The 27,223-nt window shown below is 47.5% G+C and overlaps 1 protein-coding gene across 1 annotated transcript in view; it reads right to left on the bottom strand.

Annotated features, from left to right (window-relative positions):
- The window catches only part of TMPRSS9 (transmembrane serine protease 9), a 32,863-nt gene extending 8,550 nt beyond the window's left edge, over positions 1–24,313 (bottom strand). Inside the window, 14 exon segments of the mRNA XM_060232526.1 lie at positions 930–1,066; positions 2,522–2,793; positions 3,632–3,803; positions 3,884–4,196; positions 4,318–4,454; positions 6,733–7,007; positions 9,798–9,969; positions 11,899–12,012; positions 13,886–13,927; positions 16,442–16,517; positions 16,519–16,609; positions 20,502–20,569; positions 20,747–20,871; positions 24,235–24,313. Coding sequence (XP_060088509.1) covers positions 930–1,066; positions 2,522–2,793; positions 3,632–3,803; positions 3,884–4,196; positions 4,318–4,454; positions 6,733–7,007; positions 9,798–9,969; positions 11,899–12,012; positions 13,886–13,927; positions 16,442–16,517; positions 16,519–16,609; positions 20,502–20,569; positions 20,747–20,871; positions 24,235–24,238 — 1,998 coding nt within the window. The 5' untranslated portion in view covers positions 24,239–24,313.
- Between the last annotated feature and the right edge of the window lie 2,910 nt (positions 24,314–27,223).

Below are 27,223 nucleotides of genomic sequence, written 5' to 3'. Positions count from 1 at the left end.
GAACCCCATAGAGCAGAGTGGTAAGCTGCAGTACTGCAATCCAAAGCTCTGCTCACAACCTGAATTCGATCCCAGTGGAAGCTGGGTTCAGATAGCTGGCTCAAGGTTGACTCAGCCTTCCATCCTTCCAAAGTCGGTAAAATGAGTACCCAGCTTGCTGGGGGGGAAGTGTACATGACTGGGGGAGGCAAAGGCAAACCACCTCTAAACATCACTTGCCTCGAAAACCCTATGGGGTCACCATAAATCAGCTGTGACTTGATGGTGGGGGGGAATCTACCTTGAGTCTTAGTGAAAAAGGCCAAGTATAAATGAAGTGTGTGTGTATATGTGTGTGTGTGTGTAGGGAACCCCATAGCGCAGAGTGGTAAGCTGCAGTACTGCAATCCAAAGCTCTGCTCACAACCTGAATTCGATCCCAGCGGAAGCTGGGTTCAGATAGCTGGCTCAAGGTTGACTCAGCCTTCCATCCTTCCAAAGTCGGTAAAATGAGTACCCAGCTTGCTGGGGGGGAAGTGTAGATGACTGGGGAAGGCAATGGCAAACCACTCCGTAAAAAAGTCTGCCATGAAAACGTTGTGATGCGACGTCACCTCAGAGTCGGAAATGACTGGTGTTTGCACAGTGGACTACCTTTACCTTTTTATACATATGTGTGTGTGGGTTGTGTGTGTATGTATATGTGTGTGTAGGTAGGTAGGTAGGTAGGTAGGTAGGTAGGTAGATAGATAGATAGACAGACAGACAGACAGACAGAGAGATAGATAGATAGATAGATGTGTGTATATGTGTATGTGTGTGTGTGTGTGTGTGAATATATGTATGTGTATATGTATTAAGAAGCCACATCCTTTTGCCCAGCAGTTGTGGGCAACTTTACCCCACCCCACCTCTGAAATGCTTCTGGGAAGAGTGGGACTGCATCTTACCTGGCAGGAATCCACTCTCCCCTCCAGGAACCCGGCACAGATCATCTGCTCGGTGAGGGAGAAGTTGTATAGGATGTTGCAGGTCTTCTGGTCGATGATGTTGATGGAGGCTCTCTGCAGGTGTTCGGGCTTGGTGGCTGCAGGTCGCAGAGGGAAGGCAAATGCAGACACCAGTAGGGGGAAGGAGGTCCTCAACCCACCCCTCCACCCCAGATATTTCAGCTTCCAAAAACACAAATCCTGTAGAGGCTTTGAGGGATTTTCAAGGTCTGAATTCCAATGAGTTTCCGAGAAATAAACTTCCTGAAAATTATTACTTGAGTCAGGCAAATTGGAAAGGGGAGGAAACTTCAAATTTTGCCTCTTGATCTTTTAAATTAATGTATTAGTACTCTTATTACTGAATGTGTACTTCTCAGTGTTTTTATAATGTTGTATATTGTCTAGAGCCTTACAATAGTAGGGATTAGGTGATTCATAAATGTAATATAATAAATAAAATAATAACTTTGATCCTCAACAGTCTGTTCCCGCACTCCTTCTTTCTGAAATCCATTTTCTTGCATAGGGACTAATGCTGAAATTTAAGCAAGAAGGAAAAGAACTTGTTCATTAATAAAATAGATTTCATTTTGCAGAATGGACTTCTGTCCACCTTCTTGGCAATATTCTGTTTCAACCTCATTCGCCCCTGAAAGTTGTGTTTCTGGGGAAGTGAGGACCCCAGGAACAGGATTGGGCTGACATGGGAAGGAGAAATAGAGAAAGTTGTACTATGTAGATGCCTGTGGAAGAACTGCACTGGGTCCAAGCCAAAATCCCAAGCATGCCTCCATTATCCTGGTGCTATTCAGAGTCATCAGCCAGAAGAAGAGTTGGATATATACCCTGCCCTTTGCTCGAAATCTCAGAGCAGCATACAATCTCTTTCCCTTCCTCTTTCCCATCCGAGAACCAGTTTGGTGTAGTGGTTAAGTGTGCAGACTCTTATCTGGGAGAACCGGGTTTGATCCCCCACACCTCCACTTGCACCTGCTGGAATGGCCTTGGGTCAGTTGTAGCTGTCACAAGAGTTGTCCTTGAAAGGGCAGCTGCTGTGAGAGCCCTCTCAGCCCCACCCACCTCAGTGTCTGTTGTGGGGGAGGAAGATAAAGGAGGTTGTGAGCTGCTCTGAGACTCTGAGTGGAGGGTGGAATATAAATCCAATGTCGTCTTCTTGTCTTCTCTCTCTGCAACAGACACCCTGTGAGGTAGGTGGGGCTGAGATAGCTAGCTCTAAGAGAACTATGATTGGCCCAAGGTCACCCAGCAGCTGCATGTGAAGGAGTGGGGAATCAAACCCAGTTCTCCAGATTAGAGTCCACCACTCTTCACCACTACACCGAACTGGCTCTCTATGCTGGAAGGCTCTAACTGAGCAACTGGTTACAATGGCACCTCTTTCTCTATCCACAAGAGGACTTGAGGCATAAAAACAAGCCAACCCTATAGGGAATGTCCTTCAGGGATGCCACCCTACAGCAATGGGTCAGGCCCACCCCCACTTGGATGGCTCCATTGGGGACCTGGCAGGGTAACCAGGCATCACCTACCGTTGCCTTCACGGACGCTGCCCCAGCCGGAGATGGAGCACCTCTTGCCCACGGGGAACTTATGGATGGCGAGTGGGAGGCAGATGGGCTGGATGTATTTGCTGAAGAGGAGGGGCCTGGCCAGCTCCAGGGCAGCCACGTCGAAGTCCAGCAGCAGAGGGTTGTAGGAGGGGTGCAGCACCACCCGCTTGACGCTGACCTTCACGGAGCTGCTCTCTGCAGCCGACAGCAGAGTGGCGCCTGCGTAGGCCGTGATGTACTCTGGCTTGGTGCTACCAGCACGTGGACATAAACACCATAAGGACACATTTTCCATTAGTGGGGACGAGGCCATGCAGAAGCAGCACGCGTGCAAGCCTCACCTAGTTTCTCCAGCTTCAGGTATGGCCATCTCCTTTACTTTGCACTCTGGTGCTTCAGCCTGCAGGCAGAAGCTTTGGAGGAGGGCTTCTTCCTACCGAGCGAGGGCCATGCTGGCTGCATGTGGAACCCCACAGGAGGTAATCCCTGCAAACAAGGGCTGTGCCTCTGCAACTCGGTGGATGCTTCCACTGAACACATGAAGCTGCCCTATACCAAGTTGGACACTTGTTCTATCAAGGTCAGTATTGCCCACTCAGAGCAGCAGCAACTCTCCAGAGTCGCAGGCAGAGGTCTTTCTCATCACCTACTGCTAGGGTTGTCAAGTCTCTCCACCACTGCGGTGGGGGACTGTTCTCTCTCTTGCAGCACAATGACATCACCCAGAAGTGACGTCATTGTGCTGGGGATGTTGCACCGGGGACACTCTAGGATTCGTAGTTAAGCTCTATGGTACCATAGAGTTTTTACTGTGAGTCCTAGAGCGTGATGTCATTGCACCAGGAATGGTGCACGGCAACGGGGCTCCTGGGGGGTGGGATCCCCCTGGTAGCCTGCTCCCTGCCGGCAGGTTGGGGCCTCTAGATCAGGGGATCCCCTGCCCCTGGCGAGAGACTTGCAGCCCTACCTACTACCTGATCCTTTTAAGTGGAGACGCCAGGGATTGAACCTGGGACCTTCTGCACACCGAGCAGATGCTCGACCTCTGAGCCAAAGTCCCCCATAGTGGCATCAAAAGGCAGTACTTACTGATTAAAGCAGTGTGCAGCCGAGAGCAGCCAGCGGTCCCCGATGACGGTGGCCCCACAGAAGTGCCGCAGCCCATCCTTGAGGCTGACCTGCCAAGGCACTTCCCCTCGGGATGCATCCAGTCCACCCACAATTTTGACTGGCTTGGAGAAGGCCGGTCTCCGGCCGCACTCTATACAGGGACAAAGCCCATGTCAGTCCAGGCCCCGGAGAGATGCCATCTAGGCACTTGCTTGATACGGTGACTCATACCTGGAGGGCGGGGCGCTGTCACTGGCTTGCTTGTGGCAGTGGACGCTGGGGCAGTGCTGGGGCTGTGCTCACTGAAGGTGCTTGACTCCTCGAAAAGAGAGGTGTTGTGCAGCAACGTGGAAACCGTGGTCGGGATGGTCGTTGGAGGCGTGAACGTGGCAATGGTGTGAAGGATCCAGTCCCGGAGCTTGGTTACCCGGGCGTAGACCCCTGGGCGCTTGGCCTCCGCGCAGCCGATCCCCCAGCTCACGATGCCCGCTAAGAAGAAGCGTCCGGAGGGCTCTTTGCAGACCAATGGGCCCCCAGAATCCCCCTACGAGAGAGCAGGGGAAGAGGAGGGTCTCCGGAGCCATTTTCATTCATTCAGGGCTTCACAGAGCGTGTCCTCAGCAGCTTGTGAGTGGGAGGAAGAGCCCACCCAACCCCAGAAATACCTGGCAGGAGTCGATTTTCCCCTCTAAGTAGCCAGCACAAATCATCCTGTCTGTGAGAGCGTTGGTGTACAAACTGGCACAGAGGGTCTGATCTAGAAGCTCCACCGTGGCCTTCTGGAGGAGCTCTGGCTTCACCACTGCGGGAGAGAGAAAACAGCCGACAGACCACACTAACATCCCCACCGCCAACAAGGCCAGAGGCCCACCCTCAGCCGGTGCACACTTTGAGCTGCTCTTGCAGTAATGAAAGACATGGTGGTGAAAGGAGGCTAGACCATTAAGGAAAGCGTGCTTTATTCACATCCTGAATGATGTTGATGGTGCCCAGATTATTATGTGTCTGTGGATTAATTTACAGAACTTTGAATTGTACTGTTGCAATAATTTCCATACAACACTCCGTAAACTGACGAATGAGACACAGTACCCGGGATTTCTCATGTGAATTCGAATCTGGTGAATTCGAAGTCTTAAAATTGGAAGTCCTGAATTTGAAGTCTTACGGATGCATTCGGAGTCTGAATTTTGCTTCTTCTCATTGATTGTTTTGGAGAATTGATTTCTCTTTATTGAAAATATTGAATTTATTGTATTAATAATGAGTTTAATCTTGCTCTGTATAATATAATTTGTACATAACATTAATGTTGCTCAATATTTACAGTTACAAAAGTTACAGTTAGCACTATTACAGTATTTTTTCTTATGTAGAACAGGGCATTTTTTTTTGTATCAAACTCTTTGCATATTAGGCTACACCCCCCTGATGTAGCCAATCCTCCAAGAGCTTACAGTAGGCCCTATAAGAAAAGCCCTGTAAGCTCTTGGAGGATTGGCTACATCAGAGGGGTGTAGCCTAATATGCAAAGAGTTTCTGATACAAAAAAAGCCCTGCCAGATATATGGTGGTGAAAGTTGCATGAGAGCACAGTTCTTAGCATAGGTTGCCACTGCCAGGTCTGTGTTGGACTTTGGGGGTGGATCCAGGAGAGAGAGGGGTTAGGGGAGGGGAGAGGCCTCAGCATGGCACAATGCCATAGAGTCCACCCTTCGAAGCAGCCTCCCCACACTATTCTTGCAACCTAAAATGGCCCTGGAGAGCTGACAGGGAAATTTGCATGTACTGCTGGCTACACTATAAGTCTTCCCAGTGGGGTGAAAAAGACCCATTCAGGTTGAAGAAAATGTAAAAGCTTAACCCCCGGCCCATCACATCCTGTGGCCATGATTTCCAAAAGGTTACGTCCTTTACGGAACTAGTTCTGGAGTTCAGGCCTGGTGTTCTCAATTTCACACCAAAGAAAAGATTAAAAATACCTGGGGAGCAGGACTTTTTTTTAATAGCAGGAACACACAGAAACGCAGTTCTGGCTGGCTTGGCGTCAGAGGTGTGTGGTCTAATATGCAAAGGAGCTCCTGCTGGGTATTTTTCTACAAAAAAGCCCTGTGTGAAACAATGGTGATGACAGGGGGTGTGGCCTAATATACCAATAATATTCCGGCTGGCTTGGTGTCAGGGGGTGCGGTCTGAAATGCAAATGAGTTCCTGTTGGGCTTTTTCTTTAAAAAAGCCCTGCTGGAGAGCATTGACAACCTCAGAAAACTTAACCAGGAAAATCTGTAGTTATAAGCATTTCTAACCCCTTTTTTGCTTGGGCCAACATGGACGAATATCCTGAGAGGCAGACTTGAGATGTGGATTCAAGTTACGCTTCTTGTACTCATTGTATTATTTTGGCCAAATCTCACTTTACCTCCCTGCATTTAGAAGAGGTATTTTATATTCCAAGGTCACTTCTGAGATTAAATTGACTTAATTTTTGAAAAGTGGTGGCCACGTCAGTGTCTCATAGCTTTCCATTAGGGTCAGCAATCACAATTCAGCACGGTTTCAGGAGAGCAGCTGTTTTGGTCTTCAGTCAGGGCCGGATCTGGGGGGAGCAGAGGGGGTGCTTGCCCTGGGCGCCACCGGAAGTGGACGCCAAATTGGGTATTAGCCAGTTTTTGATCCACAAGAGGACTTGTCCTTTTACCCCATGACTCTGGAACTTAGTTAGGAGCCTTTGATGAGGCACTTTATCAAAAGCTTTCTGGAAGTCAAGGTAAACAACATCTATTGGGTCCCCTTTGTCCTCATGTTTGTTCACCCCCTCAAGGAACTCTAACAGGTTAGTGAGACAAGCTCTTCCCTTACAGAGTCCAAGCTCCCTTTGTTAGAGAAATTAAACGTGCTGTGCTGGATTATGGCCCCTGCCGTAAAAACAATGCGCTTCTTGCTTACACCCACCCTGAGAGGTAGGCTGGGCTGAGAGCCTGAGCTTCTCAGTGTGGATTTGCCCCTCAGACCTCCCCTCCCAAGCCCTCTGCTGACCCCTGTCCACTTGGCTCACCCAGCAGGCCAAGGGTTTTGCTTACAGAAGTCCTCCTTGAGGTAACCCCACCCTGAGATGAGGCACTTCTTGCCCGGGGGGAAGATGTGGCTGGCGGCCGGTAAGCACACGGGCTGGATGTATTTGGTGAAGACCAGCGGGTCAGCCAGACGGAGCAGGGCCACGTCGTAGTCGGCCGTCTCGGTGTTGTAGGATGGGTGTTTCACAATGTGCCCCACGCCAGCCTTGGCGGAGCTGCTGCCAGTGTTGCTCAGCCAGACGCTGCCCACGTAGGCTGTCCAGGAACTTGGGTCATGAAGCCTAGGAGAGGAGAAGGGCTGCAGGTCACGCCACCTGTCCAGCAACAAGGCCCGGTGCTGCAAAAAATCCCACCTGGGAACTGCTTGCCAAAAAAAAAGGATGATGTGTAGGTTACAAACTTTGAACCATGTTTGGAGACCAATTGTTGAAGGTAAAAAAAAATTTTTTTAGACATTAAGCCTATGTCTGCTGGGAGACTGGCAACCACATATATCAGGAGACTGGTACACACAGTCACCCCATTGTCTGAGTGGGGCATGATATGTCTTTTGCAAGCATGTACACATGAATCAGCCATGAGATATTTCAGGGTTCTTAGCAAAGCTCTGTGCACGTGCAAAATACACATGGTCAACCCTCCCTCTAAGCTGTGGAATCTTGTGAGCAAAAATTCTACTTTGTGAGCTACTGGCATTAAAGCCGTGAGCTACTGCATAAATTAGTTTATCCGGGGCCATTTTTCCTGAGTTAAGAAACAAATGTGTGAGCTGGAGTCTAAAAAACGGTGAGCTACCTCACATTAACTCCGCTTAGAGGGAATACTGCATGTGGTGCCCCCTATTCAGACAGTGCGGGGGCTGTGTGTATTGGCAGCAGTGTGCTCCCGCTGTGTGCATCTTTGCCAGCCTCCCAGTAGGCACGAGGATAATATCTGAAAGAAGCTATAATCATATAATTGTAGCTGGATGTAAAATTTGGCAGTGGTTTCATTTGCGACAATCGCTCTGTCTTGGGAAAGCTTAATGCATATTTATTAGCATGCATTTGTCATAATTTCCCCCTTTGCTGAGTAATTTGGCATCAGCCGCAAAGCTGACCGCTTCACTGCTCATCCCACAACTTCTGAACAAATTAAACAGCACCAGTCTATCAAGCTTGGCACTGTCTGCTCTGACTGGCAGTGGTTGTCTAAGGGCTCAGACAGGTAAAGACCTTCCTCTGAGCCCCAAGGTCCTTCAGCAGTGCTATTCTAGGTGATGTTACTCCAGTCTGTCCAGTCTTAGAATGGAGTATGTCTGCATAGGACAGCACTGTCAACGTTGGAGCCTGAACCTGGGCTCTTCTTCATGCAAAGCAGGTACCTTAATACTGAGCTCTAGGCCTCAGCACAAACTGCCTTGCAGGGAGTAAGACTATTATAGGGTTGTAGCTCTGGATGAGGAAATATCTGGAGATTTGGGGAGGGGGGGAGCAGCCAATTGCCTGATAGAAAACAATTACGGAGACGTTCCTGTCCCATAGGAATTTGGTAAATTTATGTCTTCAATGACCTTTTGGAGTTGTTAAGAATCCCAAGCCTGAAGAAATCTCTGAAACAGGTAGTAAAAGTTAATGGTCCTGTCACATTATTCATGGGATTTATGAAATTGGAATATTCACTGTGAACTTATATGTGTATATTACTGTTGGAACTGGACTTCACTATTGTTACCAATAGAAGGAATTTGAACATTGGACTTCAAAAATGTACCTGTTTCTTTTTAAATTGTTCTATTGATACAGTATTAATAGTAATTTTGGGTCACATTGGCCTTTTTTGGGTCTGTGGTGATGTTACTCCAGTCTGTCCAGTCTTAGAATGGAGTATGTCTGCATAGGACAGCACTGTCAACGTTGGAGCCTGAACCTGGAGGTTGGCAACCCTAAGTCTATCTAGTTCCATTTTCGTCTACGCTGATTCCTGCCAGCCCTCTAGAGTTTCAGGCAAGGTCTTTCCTAGTCCAGTTCTCTGACACCCTTTAAGATGAGAGAGACCAGACCCTTCTGCCTGCAAAGCAGAGGTTCTACAGGTCCACACGGCACCTCCAGCACCCATAGAGGACCACTGTGAGATAAGGCTTCCCAGCATGGGAGGCTAGCAGCCAACCTCCTGCCATGTTGTCTTAAGAAGAAGAAGAAGATATTGGATTTATATCCCGCCCTCCACTCCGAAGAGTCTCAGAGCGGCTCACAATCACTTTTACCTTCCTCCCCCACAACAGACACCCTGTGAGGTGGGTGGGGCTGGAGAGGGCTTTCACAGCAGCTGCCCTTTCAAGGATAACCCCTGCCAGAGCTATGACTGACCCAAGGCCATGCCAGCAGGTGCAAGTGGAGGAGTGGGGAATCAAACCTGGTTCTCCCAGATAAGAGACCGCACACTTAACCACTACACCAAACTGGCTCTCTTAGGGTTGCCAAGTCCAATTCAAGAAATATCTGGGGACTTCAGGGGTGGAGCCAGGAGACTTTGGGGGTGGAGCCAGGAGAAAGGTTGTGATAAGCATAATTGAACTCCAAAGGGAGTTCTGGCCATTACATTTAACGGGACCGGAAACCTTTTAAATATCTTCCCTCCATTGGCAATAATGGATAGGGGCACCTTCTTTTGGGCTCATAGAATTGGACCCCCCTGGTCCAATCTTTTTGAAACTTGGTGGGTCTTTTGAGGGGAGGTGTTGGATGCTATGCTGCAAATTTGGTGCCACTACCTCAAGGAACAGCCCCCCCAGGGCCCCAGATACCCGTGGCTCAATTCCCCATTATTCCCTATGGGAATCGGTCTCCATAGAGAATAATGAGAGCCCAGCAGACATTTCCCTCCCCCCCCCTGCTTTCTGATTACCCTGAAGTGGGGGGAGGGCCTCCAAACCACCTGGGGATTGGAAATCCTATGTTGTCTGTCTATTTCATAATTCCTTCTCAGCCGCAGCTGAAACAAAGAAGGATACTGGCACTGCTCCAGAAGGAGAGAACCTGAGTGTGGTTCTCCAGTCTAGCGAACCAAGGAGGACATCAGCCTGGGCTTACTCGTTAAAGCAGTGAGCTGCTGACACCAGCCACCTCGCCGTCAGAATGGTCGCCCCGCAGAAGTGTTCTCCGTTCTCCCGCAGGCTAACCTGCCAGGGGAACTCCCCCCGCAAAGCCTCCGAGCCCCCAACGATCCGGTTAGCCGACTGCAGGGCGGGCCTAAGGCCACAGTCTAAAAGAGAGACAGGGGAGGGATTAAAGGTGTACTGGGACCACCATTTGCCCCAGGAGGAAAAGGACCTTGCTGTGAAACGCTGGACCTTTCTGCAGTCTACCCAAACACTCAGATCCAATGTTGTCTCTTTCTGATGGTCTCAAAGTGGCCAGCTCTGAAAACTCTAAGACAACCAACTTTCATAGAATCATTGAGTCGGAAGGGACCTCTAGGGTAATCTAGTCCAACCCCCTGCACAATGCAGGGAATTCACAAATACCTCCCACCCCACCCCCAGTGACCCCTGCTATGGCCAGAAGATGGCAAAAAACCTCCAGGATCCCTGGCTAAAGTGGCCTGAAGAAAAATGGCATCCTGACCCCAAAGTGGCAATCAGCGTTTCCCTTGGAATGTAAGAAGGGCCACGAGAACTAAGCACTGATGCAGTATGATGCAGTATCGCAGAATCAGTATTGCTGTCAGATGGCCATCTAGCCTCTTTTTAAAATCCAGAACTTTGATGTATGAGTTTTGCCATCTTGTGGCTGGAAAAAAACTCATCTTCTTGCTGAAGTATGAGAATATGCAGAAAGCAGCACACTACTGAATCCTTTAAGAGTAACTCCAAATTTAGATCAGGAGATGCCCAGCATTGGCATTGAAGTCTGCGATAGACCAAAGATAAGTTTTCTGAGATGCCTCCCCTCCCCTCATCCCCAGTACATATTGGTTTCGGTCATGTAAACTTCTCAGGACATGCACACTGCTTGCTCTTTGACAGTCAAATCCAGGGCTTTTTTCATACCAGGAATTCCTTTGCATATCAGGCCACACACCCCTGATGTAGCCAATCCTCCAAGAGCTTACAAGGCTCTTTTTTGTAAGCTCTTGGGGGATTGGCTACATCAGGGGTGTGTGGCCTAATATGCAAAGGCGCTCCTGCTACGAAACAAGCCCTGGTCAAATCAAACTAGAGTTGCCAAGTCCAATTCAAGAAATATCTGGGGACTTTGGGGGTGGAGCCAGGAGACTTTGGGGGTGGAGCCAGGAGACATCGGGGTGGAGCCAAGATCAAGGCTATGACAAGCATAATTAAACTCTAAAGGGAGTTCTGGCCATCACATTTAAAGGGACAGCACACCTTTTCAATTCCTTCCTTCCATAGGAAATAATGAAGGCAAGGGGCACATTCTTTTGGGGCTCATAGAATTGGACCCCCTGGTTCAATCTTTTTGAAACTTGGGAGGTATTTTGAGGAGAGGCACTAGATGCTATACTGAATATTTGGCACCTCTACCCCAAAAAAACAGCACCCCCCCCCCCCAGAGCCCCAGATACCCATGGATCAATTCTCCATGATTTTCTATGGGAATAAATCTCCACAGGGAATAATAGAGTTCCCAGCAGACATTTCCCTCCCCTCCCCCCGCTTTCTGATGACCCTGTAGCGGGGGGAGGGTCTCCAAACCAGGGGATCCCCTGCCCCCACCTGGGGATTGGCAACCCTAAATCAAACCTATGCTTTTTCCAGTGCTTGGTCTCAGGCACAAAGAGGCCTTTTCCAGCCTGGCTTCCAAAGATCATCTAACTGGAGATGGTAGGAGAAGGGGTGGAATTCTAGCAGGAGCTTCTTTGCATATTAGGCCACACACCCCTGATATAGCCAATGTTCCAAGAGCTTACAAGGCTCTTTTTTGTGAGCTCTTGGAGGATTGGCTACATCAGGGGTGTGTGGCCTAATATGCAAAGGAGCTCCTGCTAGAATTCCACCCCTGGGTAGGAGTCAACCTGGGGACCTTCAGGGACTCTGCCCTTGATCTATAGCCCCTTCCCATACTTCCTCTTATTCCTAAACAACTTATGTGATAAGACACAAAACAACAAACACATCTGGCTTCTCATCAACCTAAGCTCTCGAACCCCAGCTGCCCGACAGAAAGAACGCACCGCACTCAGCCTCATCAGAGCCGTCCCTGCAGTCCTGGTGGTAGTCGCATTCCACGTTCTCCAGGGCCACGCACTGGCCATCGTGGCAGGCAAAGGCATTCCCCATACAGCTGCCTACAAGAACAGCAGTGACAAAAATGACCCCTAAAACCCTTTGCCTCCAAAAGCCTCTACAGACAGAAAGTCTAACGCAACATTACATTACAGCCAGGGCGATGCAATGGTTTGAGTGTCCGACTAGGATCTGGGGGACTCAGGTTCAAATTCCCCCTCTGCCATGGAAGCTTGCTGTGTGACCTTGGGACAGTCACACTCTCAGCCTAAACTACCTAACAAGGTTGCTGTGAAGTTCAAAATGGAGGAGAAGAAAATGATGTGAGCTGCTTTGGGCTGCCATTGGAGTGAAAGGTGGGGTATAAATGAAATAAATTATCCCCACATCCTTCCTGAGTTTTTCAGGAGAACTTTTTGATCAGACTCAGGGCTTTTTTTTGTAGCAAAAACTGCTTTGCCATATTAGGCCACACACCCCCAATGTCAGCCAATCCTCCAACAGTTTACAGTAGGTCCTGTAAGAAGAGCCCTGTAAACTCTTGGAGGATTGGCTATGTCAGGGGGGTGTAGCCTAATATGCAAAGGAGTTCCTGCTACAAAAAAAGCCCTGATTAGACGTCTTGCGAGCTCCGGCTCCCTAGATGCATGGAGGCCCCACTGAGATCAGGACCCCCGTGGTATTTGAGGAAAGGGGCCTTCAGCTGTCTCTCCTTCCCACACACTGTTTTCCTGACTTGAAAGAACTCAATTTGTCCTGTTGGCAAAAAAGCTAAGTCTGGTCATCAGTACATGCAAGCCTCCCTGATATGGTAAGTAGTAGCTCTCAGGGGACTTTTTAGGTTGAGAAGAATTTCAGATAAACATACGGAGCAGAAAGTCCATCAGTGGTTATTAGCCACAAGGTATAGATGGAACTCTTGGTCTGGGGCAATGATGCTCTGTAATTCTTGGTGCTTGGGGGGGTGGGAACAGCAGGAGGACTTCTAGTGTCCTGGTCCCACTGATGGACCTCCTGATGGCACCTGGATTTTTGGGCCACTGTGTGACAGACTGGATGGGCCCACTGGCCTGATCCAGCACGGTTTCTCTTATGTTCTTAAGAAAGCATGAGGAGTGAGAAAGATGAAGTCCCCTCCTCATACACCATGGTGCTGACTCCTGTGTGTCAAGGAATTGAGGTTCCAAGCATGGAACCTGAAAGGCACTTCTGGATGAAAGTCCTCTAGGCAGACCCAGACATGAGGATAAAAGAAAACTCATAGCTAGCTCCAGGGCCGGCCCTGCCACTAGGCAAACTAGGCAATTGCCTAGGATGCCAACCTTCTGGGGGCACCAAATTGAGTGCCCCCATGTGATTCAGTGATGTTATCAGTGGAGGGGGGGCACCAGAAGCTAGCCTTGCCTAGGGTGTTAGACAGTCTAGTATTTTGAGGCTGGCATTTCCATTCTTGAAGAGATGACTTATTAGGTGCTTTTAAAAGCCTGTTTAGTGGAAAGCAGGGGTTTTTTTGAGCAGGAATGTAGTTCCAGCTAGCTTGGCATTAGGGGGTGTGGCCTAAGATGCAAATAAGTTTCCTGCTGGACATTTTTTACAAAAAAAGCCCTGTGTGAAACAATGGTGCTGTCCAGGGGTGTGGCCTAATATGTAAATGAGTTTCCTGCTGGGCTTATTCTACAAATAAAGCCCCCAAGCGGAGGGGTCACCCCTGTTAGTCCTTGGTTGCAACAGAAACAGCTCAGGTTCTTGTGGCACTTTGAAAAACAACAGAGCCTGGTCTGTGAAAGCTCATACCATGATAAATCTGTTGCTCTTTTAAGGCACCATAAAATTTAGGACAAATTTTTTTTTGGAAAATTTGGGTTGGCTGAGGGAAAAGAATTTGGTGATGTTTAAAAGTCGCAATCTACAAGCAGTTAATGAAATGATGCATACCTGATTTTAGGACAATTCCCAGCTGAGAGACACTGCGTGGGCCTGTGAGAGACAGAAAGGAGAGAAAACAGGCATGAGATCACCAGCACAGAACCTGGGCATTTTCTTGCTCCAGATACAAGTCCAGAGGCAGAAAGCTCCAGAAGACCACCAGGTGCTGAGAGAAGTCTCTAAGCTATCTCAAGATTATTTTTCACTGTTCAAAGGAATGCAAGCCTGGTTCCTTTGCGTCCTGAGAGGTTGAACCAGCCCATGGCTTTCCCAGGTCTCCACCCACGGCTGCCACCTCTTTCTGTTATTCCCAGGGAAGTACCAAGCTTCTATTTGGGTAGTATCCGCTGCCACCAGCAAATCTGAAAAGTATCTCGCTAAATGTTTTTTGCACATCTAGCATTCTGTATCTAGCATTCTGTTATTGCTTGGAGGTTCCATCTAGTTGCCAACACTCTTGCTTTGCTCATATTAGCTGGGGGGGGGGATTCAATCTATCACACTTTATAGTTTTGCGCTATTGAATGCAAGGGGAAGCGAGCCTCATCCGTTGTCTCTCCCCTTTGCCCACTCCTTAGACAGCAAGATCAATTAGGTGTGGCATGTCACTGTCTACAGAGATCAGGCTTAATAAAAAAAAATAAAAAGAGTACAATGAATTTGTTCAAGGTTCAGGCTGAGTAAGGATCAAAAGAAAAGGTGAAAATACACACTCCTCTCCACACTAAGCTCTGTCTTCCTAGCACTGTTGTTGCTGGGGTAAGGATAGTAACGCTTGAAGTTGCAGCAGTTTAAAAGTCGATCATTATCAACTTCTCAGAGTTGACACTTCTTCCCACTGTCCCTTACCTGTGGACAAGATGGAGTTTCCTAAGGTAAGGCTTGCCCTTCCCTGGTCAAAAGTCAAAAGATAGAAGAGAGTTTCTTTCTAATGGCCTGCTAATGGAGCAGTTGGGTTAGAATGGATAAAAAGGAGGTTACCTTCTTCACCCAAAAGGGTGATTAACATGTGGAAATTCACTGCCACAGGAGGTGGTGGCGGCTACAAAGCATAGCCAGCTTCAAGAGGGGGCTAGATAAAAATATGGAGCAGAGGGTCCATCAGTGGCTATTAGCCACAGGTGTGTATGTGTATATATATATATATTTATATATATATATATATATATATATATATATATATATATATATATATATAATAAATTTTTGGCCACTGTGTGATACAGAGTGTTGGACTGGATGGGCCATTGGCCTGATTCAGCTTGGCTTCTCTTATGTTATGTTCTAAATTTATGAACTCCCCTTGGAGTCCATTCCTCTCCAGGGTGATTCTGGTCTTCCTGCCTCAAGAAGAAGAAATAACGGTCAAGCCATTTGGCTGTCCCAAGTCTCTTGTCTTTTAGGTGTGAAATGTTAAAGCTTTTTGTTCCTGGGGAGGCAGGGGCAGAACAATTACCAAAATTAAGAGCCAGAGGGCTCTTTCCTTGGGAGACAGATATGACTCACTTCCTTTCATTAGTATTGTAGCCTCTAGGGCTTATGTAGAGATTGTCATTGTCAAGGTGGATTCTAGGGTGAAGGGTGTTTCTCCACATCCTACCATTTATAAATTCAAGATAGGTAGGCATGTTAGTCTGTCTGTAGCAGTAGAAAAGAGGAAGAATCCAATAGTACCTTAAAATTGACAAAAGTTGTGTCAGGGTATGAGCTTTCTTGGGTCAGATAACTGAAGAAGTGAGCAGAGATTCATGAAAGTTTCATACCCTATGACAACTTTTGTTAGTCTTTTAAGTGCTACTGGATTGTTGTTCTTTACTACTGCTACATTTAATAGAGGCGGGGATGGGGCAGAGAGTTTGAGAGTGGTAAAGCTGCAGTACTGCAGTCCAAGCCCTCTGCTCACAGTCTGAGTTTGATCCTGGAGGAAGCTGGGTTCCAGATAGTCAGCTCAAGGTTGACTCAGCCTTCCATCCTTCCGAGGTTGGTCAAATGAGTACCCAGCTTGCTGGGGGGAAAGTGTAGATGACTGGGGAAGGCAATGGCAAAACCACCCCGTAAAAAGTCTGCCGTGAAAACATTGTGATGCAAACATCACCCTAGAGTCAGAAACAACTGGTGGTTGCACAGGGGACTATCTTTGCCTTTTTTTAAAGGGACCCCTGCAGACCAGAGTGTCCTCCCAGATTGATGAAAATGGTGTGGTATGTGGATCAGAGAATGTGGAAATGCATTAGAAAGCATCCTTACCCAAGTCTCCACTCACTATGTGGCCTTCAACAAACTATGCTCATCATTAGCTTCCAGCCTATTCTACAGGGTGATGTAAGGAAGACCACAACAGAATAAATGTCTGTGTAGCATTTTTTTAAACACTCAGAAGTGCGACACAAATTCTAAGTACTGATATCGCAGCGCAAATAAAATAAAATAAATAAACAAACTCCTGCCCGCTCAAACTATTGCAAGAGTTTACGTAGATTTGCGATGTCTATGAAGCAGCTGGAAACAAAATCCCAAACTCCCTGCTTGCCCACCGCGTTATATTCAAGATGCAACAGACCACACCTGTCAGGATGGCTGAAGAAATGGTACCGTAGGCAGCCAGAGGAACGCTCTGCTTGTCCAGGGTGGCTGCCAGACCCCAGCCTGAGCAGCTCTTCTTCTAAGCCTGGGCTGAGCAGCTGCTTGGAGAACCAGAGGCGAAAGCGGACAATCACACTGGAATTGCCTTTCCTGCCAATGAAAAAATTACAATTTCTTCAGAGCTGGAACTACTCTGGAAGGGGATAACAGCATCACCCTATGTTCCTGGGCATACGTGAGAAGGAAATAACAGTCCTCTTATAAACAGATACAGAGGCCGAGGGGTTGAGGTTTGGTTCAGACACAGCCCATGATGTGAACATCAGAAAATTTACACTAGTGATTTCACACTGGGGCCCTGCTCTGCAATCAAACCACAGCTGTATGTGGAACTACAATGGAGAATCTGAACATCTGTAGATATTGTGCTTTTGAAGGTATTGACCTCTCGGACTTTCCCACCTGCACAGGAGATTCTGTTCTGTTGTGATCACGAAACTGATTACTGATATCAATTGAATTTTTTCCAGCTTAAGCTGATTTGGGCTAATAGGTCTTAACCCCAAGGATATGGGGAATCAAACCTGGTTCTCCCAGATAAGAGTCTGCACACTTAACCACTACACCAAATTGGCTCTCATGATAAGAAAATGGGGGCAGTGTGGGAAGTCTGTCCATCTGTGGGAAGATTCTCCTTCACTTGCATCTGCTGGAATGGCCTTGGGTCAGCCATATCTTTCACAGGAGTTGTCCTTGAAAGGGCAGCTGCTATAAAAAGCTCTCTCACCCCCACCTACCTTACAGGGTGTCTGTTGTGGGGGAGGGAAGGTAAAGGAGATTGTGACCATACCACAGATATTGTGCTTCCATTCCACACAAAAGCAAAACAACAACAACACCTTCAAAAGATAGTTAACTTTGGGTGCGGTCAGACGTCCAAAAAACCCCGCTACCGGCATGAGTTGAGCCCGCAAGCATGTCGGATTTTACCCGGACGTTCACACGTCCGCATCTGTGAAGCGTGCTTAGCCCGTGCATGTCCCACGCTGATGCGCCTTGCTCGCGGATTAATTTGCTACCGCTTTTAATCCGGAACAAGACGCTTCCTGAGTGCTTCCTGAGCGCTCTGGAGCATCTGAACGGGCAATCGTTGCTGAGTCGCAACAGCGCTTCCCGCTTCCAGCTTCCCGCCACAAACAAAATGCATATCACTGCGCCATCGAAGGAAGGAACTCGAAAAAATTGCTTATTAGCGTGCGTGCCCGGCCTTTTTTAAAAAAAATATTTTAGTTTATTGCGTAATAGCGATATATCGACATCTCGATATGTGAGTATCGAGATTTCCAGTATGTGAGGCGATCTTTTCCGAAAAGTAGTGCAAACGGAGAAACACATCTGTAACACATCTGTGTGAATCGGCACATTTAAAAGCGATACGTGCATCGCGATCCTCAGCAACGAGGGAACATGGCTGCTGCACGAGGTCTTTCGTGGAGGAGGTATGAGACGCTGGATCTGCTTGCCATCTGGGGCGAGTGAAGGATCCAGATAGCCTTAAGGCAGTCTCACAGAAACATTGATCTGTACGAGGAGATTGCTTCCGAGATGCGTTCTCGCGGTCACAATAGGACCGCGCAGGAGTGCCGTAACAAGACGAAATCCCTTCATCTTGAATACAAGAAGGTGGTCGGGCTCAATGCTAAGTCAGGGCAAGATAGGAAGACCTGCCCGTTTTATGAAGAGATTGATGCCATACTCCATGGGGATGCAGATGTGTGGCCCAAAAGGGTAACACAGAGCTCTGATGCTCCGGAGCCCCGCTGCCCCGAAGAATCCAATGCACCCGCACCGACTGAAACGCACGCTAATGTGACAAGGCCATCAAATTCCATTTTGACACAACGATATATCGATAGAGCGGCCGGGGAAACAAAAAAAAAGGTTTAAATAGCTGGAAACCCCACTACTGCAAACGCGCATGCGCTCAGCAGAAACACACCCTCTGCAGCACGCAGCAGTGCGCCTGCGCAAATAGGGAAACACAAACGCGCATGCGCCCAGAAAGAAACATAGCACGCAGCACCGCGCCTGCGCTACTTTGGATTGCCACCATTTTAAATTAGGCCAGCCAGCGCAAACACAACCGCGCATGCGCTAAAACGAATTGCAAACCCTCCTGTTAGCACCCAGCACTGCGCCTGCGCTAATGCGGATTGCCGCCGTCTGAAAGAAGTTCCGGGAGGGCGCTGTGTGATCAAGCAGGGGACAGGATCAACACGGCATGCCATCGGAACAGCATCTGTCTGATCGGGAAACAGGATGCGGCGGATTATCTGACATACGAAATAACGGCGCTTTAAAGATGGGTTGCTGATGGATTTAATGTAAGTGTGACCTCACCCTTTTACTGTTCCACATAATGTGTAACACGGAACTGTTCAAGAAGACATTTTTAATTAGAAGAACAGGGCTGTATTTGTAATATTTGGGGATTTTTAAAGACAGTTTTTACTGCACTGATAGTTCAATGTATCATACTGACTTTATTACATTTTAAAAACATTTTTGTAACCCATCCTCATATTGAATTAGATCCTCGGTCCACCATAGGTTTACCAGCCTTTGGTAGGTGAAACTGAGAAGACTGAGGGGAGGGGGCAGAGATGTACTGCAACAATGTTTTCCAATATCATGACATTATTTCTGGCTGCCTAACTGGAAATGATGTCACTAGGTGCAGAACACTATATGACTTCTCCAAAACTATATGTTTTTTTCTTAGAGTGTTCTGTAATACTGTGATGTCACTTCCGTTAATATGGCCAGAAATGACACAGCACACTTTTCTAACCCTTGAATTTCTCCCTCACCAATTTCTGGAGTGAGATCAGCCATTCCCCCACCTCTGGTCGGTAAGTGCCGACCCCAATTCATCAGGGGTGGTATTGTCTAGACTGGCAGTAGGTCTCCAAGGTCTCAGGCAGAGGTCTTCCACATCACTGAGCAAAGCAGTCAATCTGACAAACTGAAATTCCTAAATTTGCCATGTCTGTAAGAGAGAATCTTTATAGATGTATCTGAAATGTCATACTTTTTCTAAGAATTCCCCATCCCCAAATGGATTTTTTCTCTGCAGTTTTGCCAGGTGGAATTTATTAGGTTTGAATATGGATTAATTTCTTATCAAAGGTTTCAGGTTTTCACGGCTGGTAACATCATTAGGGTTTGTAGAATCTTTCGGGCTCAAGTGCCGTGTTCTACTGGAGAAAGTTTTCCTTCCAGACGTTTCGTTCTCAGCTGCGGAGAACATCCTCAGTGGCGTTGCCGCCGGAGCAGGCGCTCTGACCTTCTTGGCTGCTGTGCATTGAGTGAGGCCAGGGCTGCTGGAGAGCTGCTATTTCTAGGCTGGAGGGGGTGTGGTGAAAGAGCAATTGGTTTGTGGATGTGCCCACCAAACAATGGGCACATCCACAAACCAATTGCCCTTTCACCACACCCCCTCCAGCCTAGAAATAGCAGCTCTCCAGCAGCCCTGGCCTCACTCAATGCACAGCAGCCAAGAAGGTCAGAGCGCCTGCTCCGGCGGCAACGCCACTGAGGATGTTCTCTGCAGCTGAGAACGAAACGTCTGGAAGGAAAACTTTCTCCAGTAGAACACGGCACTTGAGCCTGAAAGATTCTACAAACCCTAATGATTAATTTCTTGTTTTCCAGTCTATCTCAGCACTTTGGTTACTGCCTCCTCCCAACAAGATCCAACCTTGAAGGGACAGGTACGATATCTTTAGGGGAGGCTGCTGGCTGTGTTTGGCTTAAATCACCCATCTCACATCACATTTGTAATGTGACGTTTGTAATGCCAATGAATATCCTGGCCAATGCACTTCTTTGCACTCATATTATGCTCCCCAACTAAAGCAATAGCTGGTTTAAGGTTGTTGTGTTAGAATGCCCTGACTCGTTTCAGACAAAAGCCTCATCTCAGGTGCAGCATCGCCTTTGGGGCGTAGCCAATTGTGGGCAGGAGCCCAGTGTGACCCACCTGTACTGCAAGACGGAGCATCTCAGACAACTTCCTTCCAGGGTTGAGTTCTGAAAGCTACTTTTAAACTAAAAGACAAAAAAGAGGGGTCACGGTCACGGAGTGAACTCCTAGCCAGGGAGCATCAGAGGAACCTTTTGAGGAAACCAGAAAAAGGAAAGGTTTCTAGAGAGTGATCCCAAAACATGGCAATTTAGGAGGAAGGAGGCATGAAACTTCTCTCCCTGAGGGGCCGCCCAGCTTACCAGCCTCTCCAGGATGGGAGTCAACGTGCGATGATAGTCTGAGCTCTCACACTGCAGACTGCCGTCATACCGGATCCCTCGCAACTCCACCAGATGCTCAAAGACCTCTTGTTTCAAATGGAAGGCTGTGGAGAAAGAAGAGTGGGCTTTCCAAGGCCAGTGAAGCACCATGCTCTTGGCAGTGGGGCAAAAAAAGGGGCCAGCCTAACCACCCCAGCAACTTTTGTATGGATACCAGTGAGATGGTACATAAATCGTCCATGAGTTGCAAGAAATTAAAAACATCCACCTGCCTTCCACAAAAGTACAATAAAGCCGCCGTGGACCAATTAACATGTAGCATTTTAATGCAGGAAGGAGAATCTGTCTTCCACCCTCTACTGACATGGGTATGAATAGCTGGTCTTCTCCAATGGTCAACAAAGGAAGCTGCCACAGGCCCTGTATGTGAGAAGGGGCTGATTGCCCATGATCCCATCCGCCAAAGAAGAAAGGGAAAGAATAGGCTCCTCCTGCTGCTTGTACCCACCCCTTCTAGGGAGTGAGCAACTGGTTTCTGGTGACAGCAGTGGCTCTTACCCACTTCACATGGGGTGATTCTGCAGTCCCATTCTGGGCTTTTGTCCAGGGCCAGAATCACTAAGGCCACCCCTGATCTTGTCCAGCATGGCCAGAAAAACTGCAGTGGAGCCAGCGTGCTCATCTCTTGGAAACTCTAACGTGACTTCTGTGGCTTAAAAAACCCTCTATCACCCTGAAGCTAGAAAAATAAAACTGTGTCACCTCTAACATGAAGCACTGCTTACAAATTGGGGGTAGCTACTCTGGGATTTTCTTATTTATCCTGAGATATATTCAGTTGCACTGCAAACCAGTTTTGGCGGAAAGGTGGAAAAGAATAAGCATAAGTACAGCCTCAGCAGTTCACATGACAGCTTTCAGACTGTGATGTATGAGCAGCCCACATAAGACCCATTTCAGATTATTTTCTGGTCAGTTCTCCTATTGCTTTCTGACCTGATGTGCATGTTGTTTTTTTTAAAAGAACCATTTGAGACTGTGCGTGAGAATTCAACTTCTTTTACATTAATTTGCTTTTGTTACATAATGTCATCTGGAGAACTGGGTCCGATCCCACACCCCTCCACATGAAGCCTGCTGGGTGACCTTGGGCCCGTCACAGCTCTTTCAGAGCTCTCTCAGACCAAAAAATTAAGTCTAGCTCATGACCGAGTGGTTAATGCTAAAACAGCTAGAACTTCAGGCTGCTACTCAATCTCAGAATCTCCTGGCTATACCACACAAAATGCCATAGTTATTATTAATTATCCATGTTTACATATTGCCATTCAGTGCTATGTGTGTATATATCACTTTATCCCCATGATCTCCTCATATCCTATATCAGGGGTGGCCAAATTTGCCTAACGTAACAGCCACGTAGAATAAATGTCAGATGTTTGAGAGCCAGAAGACATGAACATCAGATGTTTGAGAGTGAGCAGGCAGGCAGGCAGACGGGAAGGAAGGAAGGAGGGGAGGTAGAGGTGGAAAGAAAACAACTTTAACTTTAAATGCAGTCTCCAAGCTGCCTGTGGCTTGGCTTGGAGAAGTGATTTAAAGAGGGAAATGCCTTCTCCAAGCCAGCCAATGGGGCAGCAGGAGTTTTGAGAGCCACACATTATGTGTGAAAGAGCCACATGTGGCTCACAGTTTGGCCACCCCTGTTCTATATCATTTGGACTGGAGTATTATAAGCAATGGGCATTCTTGGCAAGTGTTCCCTTAAGAGTCCTCTTCTCTATGCTATCTGCTCTCATCTACCTGGTGACAGAGGAAGACGATGATATTGGATTTATATCCCGCCCTCCACTCCGAACCTCAGAGCCTCAGAGCAGCTCACAATCTTCTTTATCTTCCTCCCCCACAACAGGGGGAGGTGAGTGGGGCTGAGAGGGCTTTCACAGCAGCTGCCCTTTCAAGAACGACCTCTGCCAGAGCTATGGTTGACCCAAGGCCATTCCAGCAGCTGCAAGTGAAGGAGTTGGGAATCAAACCCGGTTCTCCCAGATAAGAGTCTGCACACTTAATCGCTACACCAAACTGGCTCCATGATGAGAGCCAGAATGGTGTAGTGTAGGGGTGACAAACTTATTTGTTATGAGGACCAGATCTAACATAAATGAGACATTGTTGGGACGGGCCATATGTGTCATAAAATGTAATGCCAGGTAGCAGAGATATAAACTTTATAAAGGACCCAGACAAACACTTAAAACATGCATAAAATATTAGCACTCTTGCAATATTTTATTTTTTTAACAGTCTCTGATAAATGACACTTCTTGCTCTGAATTATTGCATCAAAATCTGGCGACAATGTGTGTACTGTAGCAATCTTGGCTCTGCTGTTTAGATGTTGTTCAGGTGTGCATCTGTAAGTTGGAAACCCACTTTTGATTTATTGACATTCGTTACAGAAATCTCATGGTCAATGCTTTGAGCCTAAGACCCGAGGAAAAGATGAAATGGCTGGGTACTGTGAGTTTTTGTACATAAGTTGCTTCTTGTGCTGGTCAAGAACATGTGAAGGCAACCATACACAGGCTGAGGGCTATGTGTTTGTCTACAAAGCTATAGTCTTCCCCAGAGAAATAACTACAACTCCTATGAGGCAGTGCAAGAATACATAGACAGCAATGTAGCAGTCAAACAGTCAGTATCAGTCTACTTATATGGGAAGCCTAGGTTCAGTCTACAAAGGAAATGTGCTAGGTGAACTTGGTCTGGATACACACTCTCAGCCTCATTCACCTTCCTGGCTTGTTGTTATTCCTCATCTAAATAGTTCACATTGCTTTCCTGCTGAGAAAGACTGGATCATGGAATCATGAATACAAAGAAAAGAGAGAGGCAAAACCCAGCTGCAGCCAGGAGAGCCGTGGCATAACAAGCCAACAAAACACACAAACACGCTTTCTCTCTTTTAGGCCTGATAGCAGAGCTCTGGAGGTCTGATCTTGCCCACAGGCCACATATTTGACACCCCTGGTATAGTGAATAAGTTCAGCAGACTCTATTCTGGAGAACTAGGTTTGATACCCCACCCTTCCACATGAAGCCTGCTGAGTGACCTTGGGCCAGCCACAGTCCTTTCAGAACTCTCTCAGCCACACCTACCTCGCAAAGTGCCTGTTGTGGGAAGAGGAAGGGAAGGAGATTGTGAGCTCTGCTTTGAGACTCCTTAGGGCAGAGAGAAGTGGGATATAAAAATGTACTCTTCTTCTTCAGCTTGTCAAGGCTTCCCTCCTATGCACCAGGGCTGGGTTCTTGAGTCAGGCTGCTGTTGAATGCAACCCCAAAGCAGGTTACGGTCTCTTCTCAAGGTTACGGCATGGACAGCAAGGAGAAGGCCATCTCTGTTCCTTGTGAGGCCAGAGCCCTGGCTCCAACCAAGATAGAGATACTGCTGTTCCTACAGAACTCACCCATTAGGATCCCAGCTGACACAGCCGTGACGGCACTGACAAGGACAGTGGCCACTGTCACCTTGCAGCACAGCCCACTACCGACACCTTCCCCTTTTTCTTCACCTAGCACTGGCTTCGCAGCAGCAGCTTGTGGGTCCATGGTTGCCTCGGAATATCTGAGGGAAGAGGAAAAGATAAGGGTTTAAATGGATTTTGCAAGAAAAAAAAATCCACTTACAAAGTTGCAAGCGTGAATTTGCACACCCAGGCCAGATTTGCAAGGCAGTGTCTTCAATTCCTCCCTGTTAGATGTCCAGAGCGAGAACTGCTGGAGCTCAGTCCTACAAGTTTCATTCCAAGTGGGCTTGCAGTTTGGGTTCTGCGCTCACCATAGTTTGCTTGTGGTTTCTGAATGGGTCACAGCCACTGCCTCTGCATCAAACACAGTGGGTGAAAATTAACACAAACAAGTATTTCTAAACTGTGCTTATTGTACATTTGGAAGAGCAAACCACAATCTGGGCTCCAAACCGGCCTTGGTCCCTCTGATCTGCCTCTCTCTCCCTCTGCTCCATCATGACAACTCCACTCACCCCAGCAGGGCTTTCTGCAGGTATCATCCTGCAAATAGACAAAATCAACAACTGCCTGTACTCACACATTTTCTGCTGTAACCCCCACCTTATGAAACGGTCCCCAATGAGGTCAGGAAGGCTACTACTCTTCCAGCTTTCTGCAAATAATGCAACACAGAATTCTTCAAGAGGGAGTTTTTGCACAGGTAAGCAGTACTCCCTCTAAGCTGTGGAGTCTTGTGAGCGAAAACTCTGTTTTGTGAGCTGCTGGCATTAAAGTTGTGAGCTACCGCGTAAATTAGTTTGCTCTGGGGCCATTTGTCCTGAGCTAAGACAAAAATGTATGAGCCAGAGGCTAAAAAACTGTGAGCTAACTCACACAAATCCAGCTTAGAGAGAACACTGCAGGTAAGAAGAATCGTACTGTAATGAAATGGCCTGGAATTTGCATTGGTTAAAGGAACAGGAACGGCGATCTACACCACAGTATTTCCACTTGACGCTGTAAGTATGATGCGACTATAGTGTTACCAGGTCTGGGTTGGAAAATACCTAGATACTTTGGGGGTGGAGCTAGGAAAGGGCAGGGTTTGTGGAGGGGAGGGGCCTCAGCATGGTACAATAGCACAGAGCCCACCCTTCAAAGCAGCCGCTTTCCCCAAGGGAGCTGATCTCTGCCAGCTGAAGATCAGCTGTAAAAGTGGGAGATCTCCAGGCCCCTCTTGAAGGCTGGCAATTCTGTGTGGCTATTACTGAAGGGGAGCCCCTGAATAATTAATTAATACCCCCAATAATAGTAATGCTATATTGAATAAGAGCATGCTTTGTCTTAACGATGTCTGCTGTAATTTTCTATTAAAGAGCTGGCCACAGCAGAGCGGGTGTGTGTCTGAAGCTGGCTAACTAAGATAAGAGAAACAGCCTCCTACAGGCGACTTGCTGTGATAGATAAGTAAGGAAACCTAGTCATGGAATTTTACCAGGGGGAACTTAGTGGAGGCGGGACCCTTTGAAATCAGATAAGTTTGTGTGCCTGCCTGCTGGTTTTCTGTGTGAATAAAACTGTCTGTATGTAGAATGATTTTAACTCAGTCATTTTGGGGCCTGTGCCCAACTGGGTCCTACCTTCTGGTACCAGAAAGTAAACCTCGTTTCATACGAGTAAGTCTGTGCGGACCTCATTATTTCTCTGCTTCATTACACCACTTAATGTATCATGTTTAAAAGCTCAGCCTGGTTTCTGCTCTGTTTGATATTTCTATTTGTTTTCAGATTTCTATAGTCTAAGCCCTACTGTATTGTTCATAGGATGTCCCATCCTATCAATTGTATTTCACTCAAATACAATTTCACTTAAATTCATGTAATCCTGCTTGAGCCAGCGTGGTGTAATGGTTAAGAGCTGTGGACTCCAATCTGGAGAACCAGGTTTGATTCCCATCTCCTCCTCCACATGAAGCTGGCTGGGTGACCTTTGGCCAGTCACAGTTTTCTCAGTACTCTTTCAGCCCCACCTACCTCACAGGGTGTCTGTTGTAGTGGGGAGAGGAAGGGAAGGCAATTGTACGCTGCTCTGTGACTCTAAGTGAAGGGCAGGGTATAAATCCAGCTCTTCTTATTCTTCTTTTTGAGTCTCAGTAAGAAAGGCAAGCTAGGGAAGAAGGAGAAGGAAAAGGAGGAGGAGGAGAACAGACTTATACCTCACCTTTCACTACCTGAAGGAGTCTAAGAGAAGCTTACAATCTCCTTTCCCTTCCACTCCCCACAACAGGCACCCCGTGAGGTAGGTGGGGCTGAGAGAGCTCTCCCAGAACTGTCCCCAGAACAACAACAACCAGGGTTTTTTTTGAGCAGGAACACAGTTCTGGCTGACTTGATGTCAGAGGGTGTGACCTAATATGCAAATGAGTTCCTGCTGGGCTTTTCCTACAGAATAGCCCTATGCAAACAATGGTGGCATCAGGGGGTGTGATCTAATATGCAAATGAGTTACTGCTGGGCTTTTTCTACAATAAAAGCCCTGACAACAACACTACGGTCAGCCCTAAATAGGGGTTTGATGAGATGTCTGAACTGAGCCATTAACCTCAGTCCCGAAAGCATCTGCCACAACTTCTTGGCCAGTCTTTAAAAGGTCCCATAGAACTCTTTACTGAGATGAATGTATGTAGTCATCTCTCTGGAATTCATAATGCCAAAGCATTAGTGCCTGTATTAACAGATGGGGTTACTGACATTACTAACAGCCTAGCTTTTAAAACTCCCAAACAAAATGTCTTTGCTCCTAAACACTGTTTGCTAAGCACGAACAGCTGGTGCAGACTGGAGATTCAGGGGCAGCGGTGCATTATTCATGGGTCCACAGATAAATATAACAGAGGAATGGCTTAAAAGAACTGTAATGTAAAAAGCTACTAATCTTGTGCAGCCAG

This window comes from Heteronotia binoei, chromosome 2, assembly GCF_032191835.1.
Source record: "Heteronotia binoei isolate CCM8104 ecotype False Entrance Well chromosome 2, APGP_CSIRO_Hbin_v1, whole genome shotgun sequence".
Taxonomy (NCBI): domain Eukaryota; kingdom Metazoa; phylum Chordata; class Lepidosauria; order Squamata; family Gekkonidae; genus Heteronotia; species Heteronotia binoei.
Note: the sequence above shows the minus strand (reverse complement) of the source record. Positions and strands in the feature narration are given on the sequence as shown.